The following is a 25,475-nucleotide window of genomic DNA, read 5'->3' as shown; positions in this document are numbered from 1 at the left end:
GTGTCAGTCTTTGTGTAATGGAATATCTTTAATGCAGTAGTTGAATGAAAATGGTTTTGGGTCTATTTATAGTGTCCACTACTTAATTAAAAATTATTTATACCACTGAATTCTGAGACATTAGTAACAAAATAAACAATGATTCATTACAATAAACATAATAAACTTAGAAAATGCCGTATAGGACATTACTTTCGTTTCAAGTTTTGTAAGGTGAAGGGTAGGTCTGCCATTTATAATAACTAAAGAACGGAAGTTATGGCACAATACTATTAAAAAATCTTTGATAAATGCCATTTGTTAAATTAACTGCCATATTTGCCCTTTCTGACTGCTTCTTCTTTTTAATTTTCCCTTGCAATGAATGTCATGTTGCTAAATGATAGAGCACAGTGAGATATGGAATTTAAGGTTTGTAGCTGGTTCGCCCCATGGGTATTATTGACCAACTGAGTCCCACAAATTCCTGGAAAGAATAAAAGGTTGCAGATGCTGCGATGACAAATAATTTCTTCAGTTAATAGTACAGTGCAATTAGGTTTGACCCCGGACATTTAAAAAAAAAAAAAAAGCCGAAACCTTTTCTAAAATGATCACGATAATCTATTCAGTAACTCAAAGTCACAGAAAATCCCGCGTCGGGTTTGGTCACTATGGCTACCATATTGGATAGCCTATTTCCAACGCCAAAAGTTTTCGTGAAAACCATAGCATTCACTTTAACTGACTATAATACAGGTTGTAAACACAGCAGACACATAAACTATGCCTCATTGAAAAGATATTTAACTAGTTGTTCTTATTGTATGAGAATTGAGGAAATTTTCACTTTTCCTAGAGGGATAAAGAGGAAATTCCACAAACTTTATCAGAACAAAGTGAAAAATTTAGTTTTAATCCTTATTACAATATTCTAGGGAGAAGAAACAAAAAAATGAGTGCAAATTGTTGGCAAAACCTTTCTCAATAAAACGTTAAAAATGAGCAATATAAACACCTTCTAAAGCTGGGATTTTAATCATAGATTCACGTAATGCGTTGAATTCCCTCTTGTTCAAATATTGTAAAATTTTCACCTCTGCATCTACAAGTTCTGAGTGAAGTTCTTAATGTATAGGCATTTGAAAAGGCTTCAATATCTCTTACAAAGCCCGATGTTGACTGTTTTTGGAAAGGGGAAAAGGGAAAAATCTCAAAATTTGAGAGATTTTTTTTTTTTAAATGTTGTATTCTTAGCAAACCAGATTAATCGGAGGAATTTGACATGCATACAAAATTGTTGAAAAAAGTTGTTTAGTAACGTATAAAAATTTCTCATGTTTGAGCTAGGAAAAGGCCTAAAAAGTAATTCTTTATTATGTAAAGGTTTCAAACTTAGATAATTTTGATTTGAAAGTAACTTACGTTTACTTGAATCTATTCCAGACGAGGTTGTTAGGCATGTCTCTTCTTCGATATCCTTTTCGGGAACTAGCAAATCTCCATCCACTTCCACTTCATCTTCTTTGTTCCTGTTGGTACGTCCATGTCATACGCAGTACATACACATGACTGAGCATTTTAACGTGCCTCTCCGGCACTCAGAACTTCTTTCACAGTCGTCGGTACAGGAACAAGAGAAAAGACGTAGTAAGTCATCAGGAGCTTCGAAGTTGGTATGGGACGTAGATAATTATTGACTATCTTCAAACTCTAGCGTCCATGTTAACACCCCACCATTGCTGCACTAGATAAAAGACTCGGAGTGAATGCTCACGAGCGGCTCCTGTTATAGGAGGAAGTACAGCTAACGAGGAAACGGTCTTAAGTGTAAACAACCGATTTGGCTGGGGTCGGGATATGTGTTACGGGAGACCAAAGTAGGAGTCACGTATTTTGGCGTTTGGGCCCATACGCAGAAATTTCAGAAATACGGGGCCCCAAAGTGGCCTTACATGCTATAAGTGGGAAGCAAATGACGTTACTTGTATACAACCGATTTGGCTGGGGTCGGGATATGTGTTACGGGAGACCAAAGTAGAAGACACGTATTTTGGCGTTGGGGCCCATACGCAGAAATTTCAGAAATACGGGGCCCCAATGTGGCCCTACATGCTATAACTAGGAAGCGAATGACGTTACTTGTACACAACCGATTTGGCTGGGGTCCGGATATGTGTTACGAAAGACCAAAGAAGGAGACACGTATTTTGGCGTTTGGGCCCATACGCAGAAATTTCCGAAATACGGGGCCCCAAAGTGGCCCTACATGCTATAACTAGGAAGCGAATGACGTTACTTGTACACAACCGATTTGGCTGGGGTCCGGATATGTGTTACGGGAGACCAAAGTAGGAGACACGTATTTTGGCGTTTGGGGCCATACGCAGAAATTTCCGGAATACGGGGCCCCAAAGTGGCCCTACATGCTATAACTAGGAAGAGAAAGACGTTACTTGTACACAGCCGATTTGGCTGGGGTCCGATATGTGTTACGGGAGACCAAAGTAGGAGACACGTATTTTGGCGTTTGGGCCCATAGGCAGAAATTTCCGAAATACGGGGCCCCAAAGTAGCCCTACATGCTATAACTAGGAAGCAAATTACGTTACTTTTACACAACCGATTTGGCTGGGGTCCGGATGTATGTTACGGAAGACCAAAGTAGGAGACACGTATTTTGGCGTTTGGGCCCATACGCAGAAATTTCCGAAATACGGGACCCCAAAGTGGCCCTACATGCTATAACTAGGAAGCGAATGACGTTACTTGTACACAACCGGTTTGACTGGGATCCGGATATGGCTATTATAAGTCCAAGTCGAAGACACGTAGTTTATCTTTCGACAAAATCTGACAGGGCGGCAAACTTTACTTCCGCCACTGTGCCCGGTTTCCTGACAGCACAAGCCGTATCGATTAAATATTAATGTTCACTCTCTTGCACAAAAATGTACCGCCCGGTATCCACACATCCTAGCCATAGAAATACAAGCGAAAAACGCAAACATTCTTTCGCTCCGTTGACACCCTCGTGATCAGCAGATCCCCCTTGACGGCTCGTTCCAGCTGAACATCTGTTCAGAATTGAATGGGTACCACATAAGCCAACTTCATGGTCTTATCGAAAATCTACCAATATCGGACCCTGTACATTCGACATTCCTTTTTGTGGGACCTAACAACAAACACAAGTCTCATACCTTTGGATATATTATAACATATTCCAACCCAAGCCAACATTCTGTACCAGTAACGTCAATCGATTCCTAGTTATAGCACGTAGGGCCACTTTGGGGCCCCATATTTCGGAAATTTCTGCGTATGGGCCCAAACGCCAAATTACGTGTCTCCTACTTTGGTCTCCCGTAACACACATCCGGACCCCAGCCAAATTTGTTGTGTACAAGTAACGTCATTTGCTTCCTAGTTATAGCATGTAGGGCCACTTTGGGGCACCGCATTTCGGAAATTTCTGCGTATGGGCCCAAACGCCAAAATACGTGTCTTCCACTTTGGTCTTCCGTAACACATATCCGGACCCCAGCCAAATCGGTTGTATACAAGTAACGTCATTTGCTTCCTAGTTATAGCATGTAGGGCCACTTTGGTGCCCCGTATTTTGGAAATTTCTGCGTATGGGCCCAAACGCCAAAATACGTGTCTCCTACTTTGGTCTCCCGTAACACATATCCGGACCCCAGCCAAATCGATTGTTTACACTTAAGACCGTTTCCTCGTAAGTTAAACTGCAAATTTAAGGCTGTTTGGCAATTGTCTTCTCATATAATTGGTGACATAAAATGTCCAAGTTCCCGATATCTTTTGGCTCAAAGCGCGACAGAAAGAAAGATTCACCAGCTTAAGCCACAGCTAACCCTCGAGAATTATTGACAATACTTAGCTTCTCTCTAGGTTCCTTATTACTCTAACTTTTTGTAAGCAGAGATTTTGCCTTTTCGATAAATTGACGAAACAATCGCATCCTGTGAAGCCGCGTACAATTAGAAGAGAGTCCTTCATATCACCTATATCATTCTGAATTGTTCCAATATGGTGAATTTTGTCTGGACAAGTCTTCGTTCCTAGCATCATCATTTCAAAGATGTGTCTGGTGACTAGACTAGACTAGAAGAACTAATAAATCTTTGTCTTTACCAATCAAAATAACTCTAAGTCCTTTCTTGGTCTCTATAATAGCCGTGGTTTCAATCAGGATATCAACATCTGCCTTGGCCTGGAGTACCTTGCATCCTTATTTCTGGAGATGTTACTCCAAAGATGTCTGAATCTCATTTTGTTGCTGTGATTTAGAAATTCAGTTTACCTTACAGTAACAGTAATATCTTCTATGTCTTTCCTGCACGTCGCAGACGCTCCTCATCTTTTGTCCTTATATCTTCATTATTTCCATCAAAGAACGACGGGAGTTTTTCCGTAAAGTGTAACAACGTATGCAGTATGTTGCTAACGTGGCTGGACGCTGCCGCACAACACGATGCAATAGATGCCTACCATCAACTATGTAGGATACTTGTTTTGCGGCACTACTTATTGTTTTCTGGACAAAACGGATATTGTTGATGATATTGTACCTTTCCTCATTAGACCTCCTTCATCAAATAAAGGGGGGGATAAGCATATAGTTCATATTTGAAGATCCTAGACAAAAGTTCTTCACAGTTAACTATGCATACCATGCAGTGCAGAAGCTAGTTTCGGTTTACACAGATTGCTTCATTACGCACAGTTACTGATTTTGTTAAGATGCCAAAATAATCCACACTTGACTTGCGTTTCAGATGAATTTTACTGAATTGCTTTCCCTCAATCTTCTTCATCACAGCAAGTCTAATTTCTAATAATGCTTTATCACAATTTACATTTTCATCAGCTAGCATATCAGTAGATATTGACGTAAGTTGGGATGATCTCACGAATAGTTTATGTTCTCGGAGCCAGTTGATGAAACAGACACACCCTCGGCGTCATGGGTTTGACGAGACTCTTGCAAGTCAACATGTTCGGAGGAGGTGGAGACATCAGGGGATTTGACCACAGCTTCCACTATTCTTGAATATGCAGGCACGGAATGAACCCATGTAGTAATAGTTGAAGCAAAATTCCTCGTCCCCAGGTGAGGCCACCACTACTTTTCATAGCTCTCATGAAAGCCTGTTCAATTGTCAGGTCAATCTATAACCGCTACCAGGTTATAGAAGGATTTTTTGTGGACACTCTATATGTTTCGTCAAGACAGTGATCATTATTTTCAATTTATACTTTATTCTGCAACGCACATAAGTTCTTTCTTGGTGGGAATTGCTTCTTTCCCACACAATTGGACAAAGAAGTCTTTCATCGTTTTTTTCATATATATATTTAAAACATTGCTTTTGCTGAGAACATTTCAGTTAGTGACTAACCATTTCAGTGTTTCTCCCTGACTTATTATATGTACAGTATTTATTCTGCAGTTATTGGGAACTGACTTAAGTGCTTTCTTTAATCGCTTATGGAAACATTATAATAGATTAGAGAAATATGGGCTGACCAGATGTCCCAGTAGCCAAAGTGGCACCAGCCTCACAATTTTCATAGTTCGTTATCTGTACTTTCTCACGCCAGTGTTATCGCCGTGTCTAGTGCATTATAGGCAGTTTTGCTGTCCTGCTACACCTGCTACACATATTTAGAGACTGCACATATTGATGCCACTGGAAATGTTCGAAATGAGGTTGGAGACAACAATATTTTCATTTTCATAGATGAAGCCATTGGTGCTGTGGGTAGATTTATCTGTAACGTTATAGTTAAGACCATGGACCCTGGACAACCATCGAAGATTTTTGTTCTTACAGCAGACGTTGTGCAGAAAACCAACAGCTCCACTATATCGCAAGCATTTATCAGTCTCTGAATCTTCTTTGACTTGACAGAATAAAATATGACCGTGTTCTTCTCTTTCTGACTGATCCAGCAACATATATGATGAAAGCAGGTGAGGCACTTAAAAGTTATTTTTCCTCAAATGTTACATTTGACATGCTTGGCACACGCATTGCATAGAGTTGCAGAAACAGTTTGTGCATTGTTCCCGGACATTGACAAGCTTATTTCAAATGTAAAGAACTTTACTAAAGCACCTTCTAGAGTTAGAGTCTTCAAAGAGATTGCACCAGATACATCACTGTCTCCAATCCCAATTTTGACGAGGTGGGGAACGGTTGGAAACAGCTTTTTATTATGCCGAGCATTTCGACAAAATCGACGACATTGTCAATGTATTTGATGAAGAGGATGCTTCTTCTATTAGAATTGCACATGAGTTACTTGGAAAGATATCTGTGAAGAATGATCTCACATTCATCTTTTTAAATTTCCCACAGATACCAACGTCAATAATTTCCCTGGAAAAACTAACTCTGGAACTTGAGGCTGCTATGAGTGTGTTTGCTGGTGTAGTGAAAGATATGCCCAATATTCCCGGTGAAAAAGGTGAAGTTTTGAATTAAAAATGTGGCCGTCTTGTTAGTGAAAACCGCGACTTGGAGAAAATTAGAAATATTTCTTAAGTTTTGGAAGGTGAGAGCACGGTTGATGTCAGTTTGGATCCATTGTTGTCGCGTGCTTTAAATATGCTGCTCTCAAATCGGTAGATGATGAAAGGTCGTTTTCGCGTCTCAAACGAATCTTATTAGACAGGCGACACAATCTTACGGTGGGAAATTTAAAAAAACTTCTTGTTATTTCATGCAACTAGAAGTGAACTATGTACTGTGTAGCAGGACAGCTTTCTCGAGAGCCAAGTTAGGCTTATCCCTGCTCATTTGTTAGACGTTTCTTTTTCATAGACACACACATAAGATTATTTTTGTTAAGCTTTTCTTGTGCTACAAAAACTAATATTTATGTTCTATGTACCTTAAAAAAAAAAGATGTCCTGTTTTCTCATAAATCCAAGATCATGAACTAAATTAGTGATAGCTGCAATGATTATTTTGCTATATCTGTGTAACTAAAGACTTTTTTTTTTTTTTTTTTTTTTTTTTTTTTTAACGCAGTCTTAAAGGTAAAACGAATATGCTGACTTCTGTCACATCTTTGCAATTTATTTTGCCATTTTGTCAACCATTTTTGGTGTTTTATTTTGCTGTAACTTCCGGTCTTTAGTCATTATAATCATCTGAGCCCACTGTCATGGACAAATCGAAACTCACTGCATGGAAGTTTACTACAAACCGACGAAGGGAAGAGTTTCGAGTGTACTTACTTATTGATGTTTGATGAAACAATGATACGTAAATAATCGAAAGAGACTGATATTAACATGAAATTCATAGTTTTCGAGTAGCTGAGATGAATAGTGACATTCTCGGAAGTGTTTAAGTCCAGATTCATACCCCATTTCTACGGTTGGAAAAGGGTTAATTTACAATTTTTATCATTACATTTCTCACTGAAATGCTTATCCTAGCGGGGGGAGGGGAGTGTTAAAATGCTTTCCACAAACCTATTCTTTCAGTGTGATGAACAGGCATTTCACCTAGTTAAATATAAATAACGAACTAATTTTAAGTAATACCTTACAATTTATACTCCAGCTGCAAGTTGTTTCTGAATTCGTTGAAGCATTCTATGATCCAACACTCTCTGACGTGTATAAACAATACCAGATGAAATAAATCCTAGTAAGAACATAATTCCTTCAAAAGACCAGAAATTTCTTTCTTCAATCCACGCCACCTTCTCACAACTGAAAGGAGAAAGAATCGAGAAATTTAAGTTCAACTCTTAATAAAATTATGAGGCTCAATAAATGGAGATATTACTATTTCTAAACATACTTATAGAATTTATCTTACTGATCATGGCGGGGATACCGAAATTAAACTTCCGTAAAGATACTAACCTGAAGTTAATAACACTTGGACGATAGACAAGAACTTGGTGACATAATGAATATGAGGACGGTAGACGATACACAAAAATAAACGGATGATGAAACGTACAGATTATTCATTTCTCGATGGCGGGTAATACGAATAATAAATGAAAGACGAATATCCAAATTACGAGCTAAAAAGAACACATTTATATCACGCACAATCTACGTTGTTAGTAACAGAGTGTAAATAACAAGAGAACTATAATGAAGTAAATGTAAACAATGATTTGTTCAATACATGCCATACTTCGTTTCATTCTTTTACTTTTTGTTCTTCTAATTCACTTTCAAAGAAGTTTCTTTAAACGTGAAACGTAGTAGATATCAATGTCAGCAGTTTATTTGGTTTTTAAAATTTATTTTGTAACCTTTAACAAACAAACAAACCAACAAAAAAAAAAAAAAACTTTAATATTCATTCATGTAACGAATTGATACAGCTCCTTCATAGCTGAATTGTTGGCGCTTTCACTATTGCAGCAGATCTAGATTGAATGATGTGTATTCACGTCCTTTGCCAGTGCAAGGCTATATAGAACGAGACTCGCAGTTAAAGTAAACTCTAAACCACTGTAGAGCGTTCGACCCTCTTCCACCTAGAATCGAAACAAGTATCTCACAAAGGGTATTTGGAGTTATTACGTGAGCCAATTTTCCTTCTATGCTTACGGAGGATAGCACATTTCCGAACCTTTTTCACCATGATGGCTTGACAAACTGAGATTTGTTGAATTGTTTCGCCATTCCCCAAGTCAGTGTCATTAGATATTTGCCTTTTGGCGACATTGGAAATCAACAATGCGACATTTGAAAGCAACGATGTATCACCGAAAATCCAGGACCTTGTCCATCTGCGACAAGGCGTTGTTGCTGCCTGTGGTGTTATCACATTTTATAAGTCATGCTTGTAACTTTTCATTGATAAATCACTACTACCGTCAAACGGGGCAATGCTGTTACACTTTTTGGGTAAAAAGGTATGTAACTTCAAAATGATTACAGCTGGAATTGCAAAGAAAATTAGTTGATGTGCATCCTTCCTACATCTTCATATTAATACCAAAATGGGATTAATTAGTGTTAACATATGACAGAAATAATAACTTGTACTGTATCAGCATTGCCCCGATCTCGGTAGGGTGACTAGACGTACTGATTTTCGCAGTACAATAGTTTTTCAAAGAGCTGTCCTGCGTGTCGCGAAGACGCCTAGAAAATCGAGAAATGTCCTTGTTTTAAAATGTCCTGAGTTAACTTATTTCCAATATCTTAATATTTCATTCTTTATTCACAACATTTTGAATCACATGCACTCTTTTTCCTGAATGATGAACTGCTGTTTTTTTCACGTAGCACACGGGACATCCGCAATGGACAACAGGACATCTAGGGATCATTCGAATTTGCTCCCGGGATATTCATAGGACCTCAAAGGGATGTGTACTGGTAAATCGTGGGATAATGTGGTCCTAGGTATGCCCGGCGTAGGATTTTGTGAACTACACACGAGACTCTAACAATTTGCATATATACATATTAATTTTCTTTTCAGTAAATTCAATAATATGCATATATGTAGAGCTTCATTCTCAAAGGTGCCAGGTGGGGCTTCACTTATCATTTCCAAGACCCATGACAAGTGGGTTCATTGTTATCCCAGATCCCCGTATCTGGGTCCCTGCAGAGCCTCTAACTAGGCCTCGAACTCACGACCCTGAGTTTTGCAGAGAATGACCAAGGTGAATACTGACCTGCAAAAGAATAAGACAGACAATAGTACAACACTTGGATCACTTACCTTACAGATGTTGTAAGAAATGAAACTATGGAAGTGGAGCATATCCTTGTATTTGTGTATACCTAGTATTAGTTATCACACTATACACACACACACTTATAATTTCGAGGAGTGATCACTTCCCTGAATTATAGAAACAAACACTATTAGACTAATGAATTCATAGTTTATATTCTGTAACTTGACGCTATATATATATTACATGTGTCTGGGGTTCTTTTGTTTAACACTTTATTTTGGTGGATATAAAACGAGAATCCACCACTTCTCATCGCACAACACACATAATAAAGTATTCGATAGTGGTGGTAATTCCAGCCGATAGTCCAATCCTCACTGTTCCCTTGGTAATTTCAATTTCTCCCTCTGCATCACCGCACTGTGCACTGTTCAACGTAGATCTCATGGATAAGATATTCGGTAATAACAGTTTTTTTGTTTGTTTGTTTGTTTGTTTTATATATATATATATATATATATATATACTTCGAGAGAATCATGCTGCATTCAGTTTCTGGTAACAATTTATAATCTAACATGCAGTTGGCAGTTCAACAACACTGAATATATCATTTAGGTTTTTTTTTTTTTTTTTTAAATACTATTTTACACAGAATGGCCACTTGATACGAAGCGAGTATTATTATCAGGTAGTTCTACTTCTGTTGGTAATATTTCATGATATATATCTAAAACATAGTACTACACTGCACTCAAACCAATATACCTTAAATACTCTATATGTTATCGGCCATCAAACACTGAGACCATATCCCGTTGGTTTCACTTAACTATCAACTAACTCCCTGTTTGGCGTTGGATAGTTTTCTTTATCCACAAGTAACGGTACTTTTTGGAGATTCGCTCCTCCGTTCCGGCTTTTCTGATGTATCGAGCGGGTTTCCTTTCTTAACCAAAACAAACAATGACAGTTTTGAATATTTAACGATTAAAATTAATAGACACGATGACAACATGAAATACCCTTACATATGTACGCTAGGATAAATTTCTGACTTTTCAAAACAACAATATCAAAATTCCATAGATTAAGAATGCCAAAAGAAAGAAAGAAAGAAAAAAAAAAAACATCTTGGATTCGATTTGTTTTTATCCCGCGTACATTGACCTTCCCGTGATCGGTGGTGCCGCCTGGTAGCGACTTTTCTAAAACCTGACTGTCTGGCGGTTGCTACAATAAACCAGTGTTTACATCACAAAACAAACTAAATACAAATAAACGAATAATATTATCAAATATATACATAGGTATATATGCTCCTTTAACCTAATTTTAATTTGTTATATACTGAAAAAGAGATGTCATGCTATATTATTATCAAAATACATGAAATAACAGATGTTTGTGCCATAACCGTCTGCTATGGGTAGGCAGTAACCCACGTGTAGTCCAGTGTTGTCTGCTTGTACGAAAAGTATTAATTAATATAAAACAGAATTCTGATGGGATGAAACTCGGGGATAAAACATTAAATAATATGGACAAAATATTCCGATGTTCTGACTGCTCTTAGAATACTTTGTTTGATACACTTACAAACAATTAGCATTTATTTTGAAAAATTTCAAAAGATAGCGTCGCTTGGGATAGCTTCGCTAGCCAATCTCACTATATATATATATATACATATACAGTATATATATATTTTTTACCGTTACCCACTAACGCTACGGCGAATCCGTACGTGACTTAGGAAGGATCGTATGAATTTCACAGCTATTGTATTGAACTTCCAGAAACGCATAATCTTGTCTCCAGGTACAGCTTAGCAAACCCAATAATTTTCCTAGTCTTTCAGTGCCTCCTCATGTTATGACCTTCTTCCTTTTAAAATAAAAGTTGAATTTTAGGCTTTACTGTACTATGAAGTATGAAACATTGCTACAATAGACATCTGTGTCCGCAGCTGTGTAGCTAATATTTCCTCAAGTCTTTGTATCTTTGTGAGTTGAAAAAAAAGGAACTGTACTGTTTTTGAGACTTCTAAACCATACTTAATATTAAAATAACATTTGATAAATTTTTAATTAACTAAATACTAGTAAATAAGATATGCTAAATATACTGAACACACTTTGAATATACTCTAATTTCAAATTTTCTAAAGCTAAATATTCATGGATATACTTAATACAATAAACAGAAAATGAGATAATATAAAATTAGGTATATGTAAATTAATGAATATTTAATGACATGGAAATAAGGAGAGGTGCAACTGTCCTACAATTTCCATGGGATCTCCTGTCTCATCCGGGAAATTCCGTGAACATCCTACGTGGAAATCCTTTAGGATGTCCCATGCAGGACGTTCATAGGATGTATACTCACTATCCTGATAATCCCGGGAACTATATCAGATAATTAGGATCAAAATGGGACGTCGTGTGCTATGTGGGAATATTAGGGTTGGAGAACAATCAACAAACCATTGTTATACTGAGAAGGTTTGTTGAGATATCGGTAGGAAGTCTTTTTCCAGTTCTGACAGTGATGCTAACCACGTTAAGTAAAAGTTCCGTCGTGCCGGTCTAAATTTTCTCTCATTCCTTAAAATAATACCACGCTCCGAAAATCGATTAAAAAAAAAATCTTTAGTCCAACACGAAGTTTCATTATCTATCTGTTAAAATGCTACAATAGCAAAGAAAGCGCCTGGGCTCCAACCTATAACCTATGATTTCAAATTTTTGATTTACGGTTATTTGTGATTTCACGTTTAACAGAAACAAATATTTTAAACTATGTGTACTTTAAATAAATTATTTGAGTAGAGCTTTTTCAAATAAAATTTATTTTTTTATTATTGTTCAAAGCCTTTGTATTTTAATAAGCCTTTTCCAAAATCACTGCAAATGAATTGTGCTGCCATGTTTGGAGTTCTTTTAAACTATATGTTTGTGGCCAATCCTTTCCACAATGACATCTCGGAAACTACAGGCTCTAGAAAGATGACGTTTTTCACTGATTGATTGCAAATTTTGTGTAAATTGTCCAGTTCTAATTGAATATTTAAAAAACATGGCCATTATTTCTTAATTACATTTCTATGTACACTGGAAGTGTTGAAATTAAAAAAAGAAAAAAAAACTAAAGCATCATATCCTACACATTATACATTCCAACACCACATAATCGTATACAGGGGTAGCATACCTCTAAGGCATTTGTTTCATGACCAAATGATAATGAAAAACGTAGGATACCATTTCTCCACTCTTAACAGTAAGTTGAATTTTTATTGTTTGGAGTGTTTTGCCCAATGAACACCTATATCACTGACATTATAATTAATTGTGTGCGTAATGTATTTGCTTATTACATACTGCATGCAAGAAGAAAGAAAACACTGATCATACGTGAATTAAAAACTCCAACCGGAAGAAGGCTCAAATCTTGCAAACGGTGCGAGATATTGAAAAAGTAATCGACAAAATTTCCCCTTTATGGTATCTCTTGACAATTTTTATCAAGACGTCTTTCACTTGTGTTTGTAAAGGGACGCGTACAAATGTGAGGAATAACAAGGAGATTCATGCTCATATGTGAATGATGCGCTGTGTAGAGAGCGCAGGTTCAGCTAGTACGTTCATAAAAATAAATCACTTTGTCATTCATCAATGCATTTGGAGTTGTGTTGAATCCCTAGAATACTTTTGTTCAGTACTTTTCTTTATAACAAAAATGAATGATTAACTTACTGTTAACGTTAAATGAAATAAGGACATGCTTATCGCCGACGCAGTAAATATACTATTATATACTATTGTACTATAGGTGCCTTCCATTTCAATTCTGCAGAGCATGTACCATCACCATCTCAGATAGTGTTGAAACTTTTTTTATAGCAACTAGACATGGCCATTATACATTCCTTTTCAGGACGGGCAGGGATTTCAAGAAAATCGTAGACCTTTACTTTGGCGGTCCTAGCACCCCTCCTAATTCTTCCATGGGTATGAATTATGCCTTGTTGGAAAGCTTATGAAACAAAGATTCTAGTAAGATAATTTTTGAGGCTACCGTACCCAACCCGTAGAAGAAGAAGAAAGAATGAGAAAAAGTGAAAAATTTATTTTTTCCGAAATTTGTGGGAGTCTGGCAACACTGTTTCTAGTCGTACGCTAGAAAAAATATTCTGACCTGTAGGCCAGACATTGATAATAATTATACCAAAAAATGAAGGGCAAAGGTACAATAGCTAGGTAAAAAAATCGGAAGATAGAATCTAGGTGAATCATCCTGTTCCTATTTTCCCGAGAAATTTTCGTCTACCCTTACGTTGGCAGGCTTGGCGACGCCCCTAAATGTCACACATAAACAAACCATACCTCGTTGGAAACCTTATAGAACATACATTTCAGCAAAGTAACTTTCTTGTCTCTCGGGCCAAACTAGTAAATGAAGACGAAAATCTTTTTTTTTTTTCTTTCTTCAAAAATACATTTCTTCAGATTTTGTCAGACTTTGGCAACGCTGTTATATACCGTACGCAAGCAAAAAAAAAAAAAATCTCAGATTTACGCCATACACTGGGGACAATGATATCAAAAAATGAAGGATTTAGATTTAATAGGAATGGAGGGAAAAATTCTGAACACCGAACCTACGTGAATCATCCTGTATTTTTTCGATAGATTGTGGTATACGCTAACATTGGCAAGTCTGGAGATGCCCCTAATTGTCACAAACATATCAGCTATACCTCGTTGGAAACCTTATGAGTCACCCATTCCAACAGGGTAACTTTCGTGTCTCTCGGACCAAACTAGTAAAAGAAGAAGAAAACGAAAGTCAAAATTTTTGCGAAAAAATCTATTTTTTCCAAATTTGTCCGACTATGGCAACACTGGTATTTGTCGTACGCAAGGAAAAAAAATTCTCACATTTACGCCAGAGATTGGGAACAATGATATAAAAAAATGACGGGTTTAAAATGAAGAATAAAAGGTTTTCTTGACTGTTTTTTTTATTATTATTATTTTGATCAAAAAAGCTCTCTGAATAGTAAAATGAGCCTCCCCTACTCCTCCGTTTTCTTAAACCGAAGTAATCTGAGGTGGAAATTACGATTACGAAACACACAAATTTTAAGTTTACTTGAAATGGCCATCCAATAAATTCAGATGATCTATAAAAAGCCTGAACTATTACCTCAGTGATGATCTGGAATGCTCCAGACAAAGTCTCAATAAGTGCGATGTCATTACAGTGATCGAAAAAGGACAAAAAGTTAAAAAAAATCGAAACGTTTTCTTACGCGTTCCAAAGAAATTTACTGACTTTTTAAACAGAACAATCACAGCATAAGAATGGGTCACTCGGAATTTTATAGTATTCGACTAAAGTGGGTCAGTCCGCAACCTGCGAGGAAAGTGTGTGTGTGTGTATATTGTGCAAATTTTAAATTAGCTGCTACTGCGTTGCTACAAATCAAAGGTGCAGCCTGTATTGAAGCTGTCATGAGTGACCTATTTCCTTTAGTAGTATGATCCGTAGAAAATGACAGCTGTCTTCTTCAAGAATGTAGTGAATGTCCTGGAGTGGAAGGAATAAGTGTGGAGTCTTTAATTATTGATCCTGGTGAAAATGAAAGTGTTACGTATGCCATATGGGAAAATAATGATCTCGTTAAAAAACTGTGCCACTTTCTGTTTTCATATCGTACATTGCTGGTTTAGCTGTGAGAATTGTAATTCATGACTACATCAAGAAAATCCAAAGAGAATTAATTACTACCGAAAAGCACCGTATAAAATTTCAAGATACAAATTCTATTTTACTTCATGTGGACTTCGTTGAAAACTGGACTGTTATTCTGCAAAGTGAAATTCAGAGTTATCACCGGAATATGAAACAGTTGACAGTTTTGTTGTAATAAACGACGATAAAACACACGATTCGGCTCATGTACTCATAGTCATAGACAAGATTCTAAAAATACTCGAAGAAATCGAAAATCTATTTTACAGAAAAAGGTTTGAATACGTGAAAATAGGTGTATACAATGTCCCAAATCGTGTCAGTGATTTCTGATGGTGCTGCATCCCACTTTAAAAATCGCTTTCAGATGTTCGAGATGCAGACAGGTCCGATAAAGCAGTGGTTTTGCAGTGAAACCGGCCATGGAAGGGTCTCTGCGATGGTATTGGGGGTGGGGGGAGGGTAAAGAATGGGGCAACGCAGCATAACCTTAGGCCAAAACAGATACACAGTATTAAAACCGCAGAAGAAAAAAAAATGAAATGAAATCTTTAAGTTTTACATCCCACAGTTATGCCGGTTAGGGTAGAGACGGTGATTATGAGAAATGAATGAAATGGTGTAATGCAGAAAGTGGGAGGAAACGGGATAACCCCGAGAAAACCCACGAGCACGGTGTTTGTCCACCACAAAGCCCACACGCCGCGAGCTGGGATCGAACCAGGGACCCCAAACACCGGAAGTGTACGCTCTACCACTGAGCCACCGCGCCCCCACTAAAACCGCAGAAGAATTCGTGAGTATAGTGCAAGTACAAACTCTGGGTATAACTCTCGTTTTGTTGCCTGGAACTGAATTCGACGACTTCCGGAAGAAAAAAAAAAGGGAAAGTATGCGACCGGTAACTAGTATTCAACGAAGTCATCTTTGGCTTTCGAAAAATTGCGAAGTTTTTATGTCAGCAACGGGTCACCATTAACTAACTTCATGCTTCCCCCAAAACCGAACTTCTGCAATTCAAAGTGTGGATTTAAGAAATCTGCAAAAAGGAACTTTTGTTACATGCGTATGTATGGTAACCAATGGTGCGTAGTAGAAATATGAATAAATCATGAATTATTTGAAGCTGAAGTGCTGTTTATGCTTCCACATGGACCTTCAGCAGGATACAGGTTTCCAGAAGAGCATAAGAGAAGTGAAAATAAGTGTTTTGTGACTATTGACAATGTGCTACGCAGGGGCGGATCCAGGACGGACTTCTGGGGGGGGGGGTGTTGTAATACTGCTACTTAGAGCTACTTTTAAGAGCTCCAAACTCTGGGATGGGTTTTATTTATATATAAAATAAGAAAGTTTCTTCTTCTGGGGGAGGAGGGGGGTGCAATCGTCTCCCTAGATTCACTCCTGGATGAGTTGTGAGTGAACCAACACCTATTGGAGCATCTGCACGGTTACATGCTATTAGCGAAGAAGACACCAACGAAGCAAATGATTGATCCATGTAGAAAAAAAAAGAAGGAAAAAAAAACTGAAATTTTGTTTGCGAAGACCATTTTAAGTAAGAGAACTTGAAAATTGTGTTTCCTAATCGTAATTTCCACCTCAGATTGTTTCGGTTTAAGAAAAAGGGGGGGTAAGGGGAGGCTCATTTTACTATTTCAGAGAACCTTTTTGATCAAAATAATTAAAAAAAAAAAAAAAACAGTCAAGAAAACCTTTTATTCTTCATTTAATGAATGTGAACCACAAACATAATCAAATCATTGCACTTTTATTGTTCCCAGTGTTGCTAAGTGTGACATCAAAGTTAACGAAACTTCGCTAACTTTAAAAGGCTGCAGTTAATTCATGAAGCATTGGTCGAGAATGGTATTTGGTGTGTTTATTATTCATGTACAGTTGAACCATCTGACAAAATTTCAGAATTTTAAAAGATGGTGTTTTCGAGAAAATGGCGCCCAAAAATGGCGATTTTTGAAAATTTTACAATTTCTCGAATTTTTTGCGACAAAACGGTTGCACACAGAAGCGATACAATTTTTTTTTTTCGGAAAGCGGGTAACTAGGTCTTACCAACCATGTAAGCAGAATTTTAAAATTCGAACCGGAAGTGCTCGAAAAAAGTTTGCAAACTTCGACTTTTCAGATAAATTGACGTTCATTTGTTAATTTATCTACTAAAAGATACGCATGCACAAACCATACTACAATAAAATATAGTTTATTTATATTCCTATGTACATACCACAACAAGAATTATAACTCTACCTGTCTCCATAGCCGAGTGGTGAGGCTCCGAAGTTGACCATTTTCCATGTCTTCTACAATTCATAAATTGTACTAGTACTCCCCGTCTTTGATGGCCCATTACTTGGCGGGAAATTTTTTTTTCGACAAAACAAAAAAATGTGGGTCTCTTAAAAACATGTCTAGTTGCTATAAAAAAAAAGTTTCAACAATATCTGAGATGGTGATGGTACAATTTTATATTTTTTTGCCTGAGTTGAAATGGAAGGCACCTATATAATATTATATACTATATACTATTATACTTGTGTCCTACTCTTCGCTTGTTAGAATCTGGTTACTCTAGACTTCAGGGCAATGCTGATACAGTCAGTTCAATTGCCATTATCTTGACGTAGGTATCTGTCAGTTGGGCAATGCTGATGCTGCAGAAATGTACTCAAAAGAATCGGCAGATATGTAGACTCTTGAGGATATGTAACATGACATACTTCTGACAGATTTTGTGCGTTTATATATAGGTCACATAGAAAATGAAAGTTGTGGAAGACAGAACTTCTATTAGGCGAATTGGCGAACAAAATAGTGTAACTGAACCAAAATGTTTTCAGCATGAGACCTTAATGTTCGAAGGTTCTTGACAATTCTACAAAAACGTGACAAAATCATATATATTGAAAATGAACACAAAAGCAAATAAAATTAAATACAGCTATTCTGTTTCTGTGAATGCAGTACACATATTAATGAATTTTTGCGGCTGATCCGTTGTGTACAATACCTGTTATCATATATATATATATATATATATATATATATAATGCAGTTCTCTCAGAAAGTGAAAGAAGCGGCATATTACTCGTGCTTGTAAAAAATTACCAATGCTTAAGAGAAGCATAAATGAAACAAGATAAACAGATTTTCGACAAAAACATTGGGCTATCTATCAAAAATCATCTTATGAACATCTATTTACTGTACATTCAGACCCTCAAATGACCTTGAAAAAGACACAGTAGTGCACCTTCTGTCTAGTAAAGGCTAAGTCAACAAACATCAGGACCACATTATCAGCGGAGACAGTATCAACGTTCTCTTGTTCTGGCCATTAAAACATAGTACCATTCATATTTTTGCAAATAAATCTGTCGTAAAAAGAATCAACTACTTAAATTACTTAGCCAACAAAATGCTTCACAGATTCTTTTCCTAAGTATTTAATCAATAACCACTGTCCAACTTTAATTGCAGTACGAATAATACTGTCATCGTCATTCACTGCCGCATCTGAGTTTTCTGATGACGGTGAGTCCTGTAACATGGTATCACTCTTCCTGATACAATGTTATGGGTCATTATCAGGAACAAAATAGAGCAAGTAAATTAACTAAATACGAATGCATTATTATTGTTTAGCATTGTCCATTCCGATAACATTTTGCTTTTTTTTTTAATAACGTCATAGGTGACAACTACAGTAATAGTTGCAGACAGCGACACTGAAACATTTCCTACAATAATCCGCTTGGAAAATATTTCTAAATTTCATGTGTCAAAAAGTACAGACATCTTAAACTGACTCACAAAAAATGGCAAAAACAGGACCTGCACACAACTTTTTTGGGGGAGCGGGACCTGTATTACCTTGCTATATATCTGCAGAACTGATGTATATTTTTAATTTACAGATTTATTGCATATTTTACACTCAGGGTAAAAACGAAAACTTTTTTTCTTTTTTTTCCTTCTACACTTTTCATTCTACAGTTTATTTACATCAAGCATCAAGCTAGGGTTAAACTATGCACATCATTTTTCTACGTAATCTCCCTCCTTATCAATGCACTTGGCCCAACGGTCAACGAGCTTATGTATTCCTTCCAAATAAAAGGTTTTCGGTTGGTCGTGAAGCCATTATTGCACCGCATTTTGCACGTCTAAATCTGACTTTATGAGTATGGAAACCGAACTCGTCGTGGATGATTTGATGGGCAGAGCCATGACTGATGTTCAAAACAGCTGCTACCTCATCGATGGTGATTAGCCTATTCGCCAGAACTATCTCTTGAGCTTGCTCAATGTTGTCATCTGTAGTGGAGGCTGATGGCCGTCCTGCTCCCCCTTCATGCGTTACACTTGTTTGACGACTTTTAAACTTCTCGAGCCACAAAAACACAGTTTTACGTGATAGTGTACTTCTCCCATATTGCGATGATAGTCTGCGATGAATGTCTGCTCTTTGACACCCTCCGATCAGAGGAATCTAATCACTGTTCGTTGTTCCTCTTTGGTGCAAACTTCTAATGGAGCAGCCATGATATATCCGCAATAGAAGGAAGAAAAATGGAGGAATTAAGATCACACTTTCACAGCATTACGACAGCAGTATAACAATAAAATATGCGAGGACAGAAGACAAAGCGCGCAGCGTAAGAAAAGTTATGACGAAAGTGTAGATAATTTTTGACTCGCCTTCGTATATATATATATATATATATATATATATATACATATGAAGTGGACTTTTTAATTCGAACTTGGATAATTGGAACAAAAGTTCATTCCCCTTGAAAACTGTATTAAAAACAATGGTACAAATTCCTGGGTAAATCGAACTTTTGAACCTCATGTTTGGTTAATTCGAAGTATTTACACTGGAAAAATGTGCAGAGTTCGACAGACTGCAAACAGAACAATGCGAATTCAGCTGGGTTTTGTTTATCTGTTATCTTACCCAGAAACGATGGAAGCGAATTAGTATAGACCGTAATTCTCCCCAAAATTCGTTGCAAACTCCTGTCATTAAAATAATGACGGTAGAAGTACAGTCTATACTACTACACAATGTTTCGTGTATACTCTATGTTTGCATTTTATTTTTCCTTTCTGTATTTTGGATTGCAACATTGTTTTAATTTTGTTTCTGTATTTTCATTTCAGTTTACGTTCTTAAATTTGTTTCTGCACTTTTTATTTTAGTTTGCATATTAATTTTAAACTTGTAGTTTAATTTTGCTTCTGCATTTTTTATTTTCAGTTTTACATTTTTATTTCGTAACTTGTTACGTAATTACACTGTACAATACAGATTTTTGACAAGCAAACTACAACTGTAATACACCCTTCAACACGGAAAAAATCTTCATCACACGTTAATATACATACTTTTTCAGGAACTTTTAAAGAAACAGTAAATAATTTTGGCCAGGTTTTTGGTACAAATTAGGGATGGCCAAAAATTTTCGGATCCGGATATCCCGGATCCAGTGAGATCCGGATCTCGGATCTGGATCCGAAATTCGGTTTTCGCATCTGAGTCTGGATCTCGGATCTGGATCCGAAATTCGGATCTCGGACCTGGATCCGGATCTCGGATCTGGATCCGAAATTCGAATCTCAGATCTTGATTCGTATCCAAACCTGCATCTGAAATTGTGATGATAAAATTGAATATCTAAAATTCGTTAAAACTTTTTTTTAGGATTCAATGATATAGTAGGTTGCTGTGCTTTTAAATGTTTCCATAACACGTTTGTGTTACCTTTGTTCTTTATTTTATATTAACCTTACAATATTTACATGTTGCACTTTCTGTCGAAGTCTCTTTAGTAAAATGTTTCCCAGTTTGATTTCTTCCCATTTCAGAGTATAGTGAACTGTCTGAAAACTGATGTAAATGGTAACAAATTCTTTTGTTTAGCTCCTCTTCGAAACTTAATGTTAGCTTCACATTGAAAATATTTATTTTATTCTTAGAAAATAAACTTTTTTCTTTTCTCATATACAAATGAAATATCTTTTATATAAGGCCCTTCTAATCGCAGGGATAATAGACAAAACAAACTCTTTATTAATAGTAGTTACTGACTCACGATTCCAACCACCAACAAATGTAATAATGAATATCTTTCACTTCGAAGGTATATACAACAAAAAATATAGACTGGTTGACGTGGAACAACAGTAGATTTTTAAACATACACACGAGAATTTCAGGAGAGCGATATGGTTGTGTTCGTTGTATGACTTTGTTACCTAACTTATGGCTTACCCTTCTGAGATCGGGAGTTTGTTGAAGGAATAAATATAAAAGAGATTTCTGTTATTTTTTTTTCTTCACCCTCCAGGTTTCTTTAATCATACATTGCAGGACGTAACCAAAACATATCCATGCATCGTATCATTGAAGCGTTTTGTGTTTTGTATATTAAAGTGTTCAAAAATATTTAACATATTCGCATTTGTTTAGTGATCTCTGGTTCAATTCTCGGTGGGAACATACATGAGAAAATTGAAAGCTGAAACAATATGAAAATAGTATTTAAAAGTCAGAAAATTGATATTAAAACTTTAGCTATCTATTGGGAATGTAAGGCTGTAGTTAAATTAACCCACACGTTTCGTGAAGATATATTACATCTTTATTGTTTATTTACTATAAGCTACCAGATACATCCTCAGAGTCCACTTTACACTGTAGTAATCAACAGATTAAAACATTGGAAAAAGAATGGAAGGAAGCCCTCCAGAGCCTTAGATCAAGGTACTAACCTAGCATTTGCCCAGTATAACTGAGGAACAACCCTGGAAAATCCTCAGTCAGGATGGCTGGTCTCCGAATTCGAACCCGGTATTATCCAATTGCGAAGCAAGAATCCTAACAAGTAGCCTGAGCTCGCTCCGTATTATTATTATTATTATTTAATTAACGTAATGTTTTAAAATTAGTGCAAATTAAACCGTACTTTCTTTATTGCTGATGTTATACTTAATAAGCTTACATGAGACATCAGTCCCCCATTAAGAAAGAATACTAGAACTGGAATTCAGGAAGCGGGGGTGAAGAGATTAATAAGGATGAGGAAACTATGTACGATGCAAAAACTGAGTAATTATGACTTCGTCCACTCTTACTTTCTATAGTGGCAGGAAAATGGCCCGCTTTTGTAAACGAACACACTAAGCACGTGTGTATAGGCGCAATGTCCGTGCAAAGAAACATAGGTAAAACTAGAAAAAAGAATAGGGTAAGCGAAGGGAAAATGATAAACCGCCCTTCAACTTGAAAAAAAAAAAAAAAAAAATAACTAAACTTAGAGCTACGAAAGACGCGAGGCGAATTTTATTGAAAAGATTGTTTTTCCTTAGTGATTAGTTGTGCTAGCTATGAACATGAATTAAAAAGAAAACAAGTAGCTAGCTCTGAGTTTCCCAAACTAGTTGAAAAGAAAATATTGGATAAAATTTAATAATAAAGAAGCCATTTATGATAATTAAAACAAACTAAATTCTTGGCACGACAGTCCTTTGGTTCCTACCAGCGGGCTTACGTTGAAAGTGGGGATGTGTAGTCAACGCATAGACACCCGAAGTCCCTAATGCCGGCTTTCTAGACTGCAGTCCGCTACCTCTTACTTAAGATAACTCCTCAATTGTCCTCACGATGCTGGGTCAACATCAAAATTGTTGAGTGCCTCTCCGGGAATTGAACCCATGACCACGAGCACCTAAGGCACGCTCTCTGTCTTCTATAGACGAAAAGCTATAGTTACCCACATTGTCTAATACAGAAATAAGTTCTGATTCTCTAATAGCTGCTGATGGTGATAGTCAAGGTTCACCGAAGCATGATCCCAAACCCAAACTGAGATATTGATGTCACTGGAATGCCTAAGGCTACCATATTTTCACAGCACGAAATCGGGACATTTTAAAAAATCACATTGGTGAGCCCAGCACCGAAATTTTATATATATTTTTATTTACCTTCTCTCAATGCATTAGTAAACAAGTAAACTGGATAAACCCTGAAAAATCCTGGATGGCCAGCAGCCGAGATCGAACCTGCTACCCCTCGAATACTATTACGTCAAGGCTTGAGCCACTACGTCCGTTCAGAAAGAAGGTTCAAAGCAACATGAAAAACATTTTTAATTTTCAACTATAAGATCACTACAGAAGAGTGAATAAGCATAACCGTCTCCGGAAAACAGAGAAAAAAAAAAAAACAGTGCGGAATTTTTGACGAATTTTTAAAGAATTTAATAAAAGAAACAAAGAGAAAATCATTGAAATTTTTAATAGAACTGCAAATTACGTTCGGCTTTTTTTCTCTGTGTTTGAAGTAACTAATTTAAAATAAAACTAGGAAGTAATTTGAAATAGCAATTACTTCCATACTTCCATACAAGATTTACTTACATAATGATGAAGTCAATTCAATAATCCTTTCTGAGAAGTTCGCACCATCAAGATGGGTACACACAAAACCAGAATACATGATCAGTTTACAGATATTTCTGCGCGCCATGGATTCTCTTTAACAGGTCTTTCTTCGTACATAACATTTTATGGAAGTCCACACAAGGGAAGTCCACACAAGTGTAATCGAAGTTTATTCTTGTGATTAAGACAGATCTTAAAGTTTCGACTGAGAGATTAGACTTCTCACTTGTCCAAATGTTATTCATGATGGAGAACACTCGTTCTGTCGGCGCGTTGGTTCCTGGCAAACACAGGAGAAACTCGACGAGCTTCATGAAATTTGAATAGGGTATTTCGTTACTTTTAAAGTGAGAGAAAATTTCCACCCAGCGCCCATCTGATGATGTGTTCCCTGACTTCCACTCGTCTAACTTCTCAAGTGTGACAAATTTTTTTATGACACAAATTCATCATACAGTGCACATTCATCAATCTTGTGTGAATGCAGAAGAGTTTGAAGGAAGTTCACAGTCTTTTCTATTTCTTCCCACGTAAGAACAGATCTGAGGGTTACCCACTTGAAATTTTCCAAATTTTCTAAATGTTCAGTCCACTTGTTCAAATAATCTACTGCAGTTTGATAAAATACATGGACGTATTGGCGAAATTTATGAACTTCGGAATGAAGTCCCTCCTTCTCTACCTTATCAAGTATTCTAGTTACTGACGAGGAGAGAAAACAATCTTTAGACTTAGAAAGGAGGTTTACTTTCAAATTTTGTATTGCTTCAATAACTTCAAAAACAGTGACACACTGCCCTTCCACTCTTTCAATTGCAGCCTGAAAAGTAGATGCCTGGTTGTGAACAAAAAATAGCCATGCCTCGGACAAAGAGTTTTCGAAAAATAACTTCAAGATAAATGGACATTTATCTTGAGACTGAAAATACGACTTCAATGGCTCAAACATTTTCAATAGTCGCTCCACAGCAGGAAGAAGTGTGAGCCATCTTGTTTTGCTGTATCCTAGGATATTTTGGTATTCCTGTTCGACAAATTGGCAGAATTCCTTTAAGTTTTCTACACGCACAGTGTGTAAATAGAAATAAGAATATATTTTGGAAACGATGTACTCAATATCAACTGGAAGCATGTCAGCAGCAGTTCGAATAGTGTTATGAATAATATGAGCTGAACATCCCACCCCGAGTATATTATGGCCCAAGTTCTCTTGCAGTTTCTTGTACACGTTGTTAACTCCTTTCCTATAGACGCCTCCAAAATTACAATTGGTGTTATCAGCACACAGAGCAACAGTTTTCTCACCGGCGTGGACATTTTTCAAAAACTTCATTAAATATGTACTCACAATTTCAGCTGTTTCCCCAGGTAATGATTTCACTTCTAATAATTTTACCTGTATACCTTTTTCACTGTCAAAATATCTTAGTAGCACCGGGAAGATTTTAATGTTTTTGTGGTTTGATGCATCGGTCATGACCGAGATGAAGTTTGACTTTCGTATGTCTGATTCAAGTTCGGATGTAGCATATGGTGTTAACACGTTCAACACA

At 36.8% G+C, this 25,475-nt stretch overlaps 1 protein-coding gene across 5 annotated transcripts in view; it reads right to left on the bottom strand.

Annotated features, from left to right (window-relative positions):
- The window catches only part of LOC145678397 (glutathione S-transferase C-terminal domain-containing protein homolog), a 266,590-nt gene that overhangs the window by 36,835 nt on the left and 204,280 nt on the right, over positions 1–25,475 (bottom strand). For 2 of the 5 annotated variants that reach the window (XM_081748482.1, XM_081748480.1), the window contains exon 4: positions 7,565–7,735. In XM_081748482.1, coding sequence (XP_081604608.1) covers positions 7,573–7,735 — 163 coding nt within the window. In that variant the 3' untranslated portion in view covers positions 7,565–7,572. Of the gene's footprint in view, positions 1–7,564; positions 7,736–25,475 lie in introns of those variants that run through there. The other 3 variants (XM_081748481.1, XM_081748479.1, XM_081748478.1) reach the window with 3 other exon arrangements.

This window comes from Thermobia domestica, chromosome 2 (genome assembly GCF_964235325.1).
Source record: "Thermobia domestica chromosome 2, izTheDome1.hap1.1, whole genome shotgun sequence".
In the NCBI taxonomy this organism is placed as follows: Eukaryota; Metazoa; Arthropoda; class Insecta; order Zygentoma; family Lepismatidae; genus Thermobia; species Thermobia domestica.
Note: the sequence above shows the minus strand (reverse complement) of the source record. Positions and strands in the feature narration are given on the sequence as shown.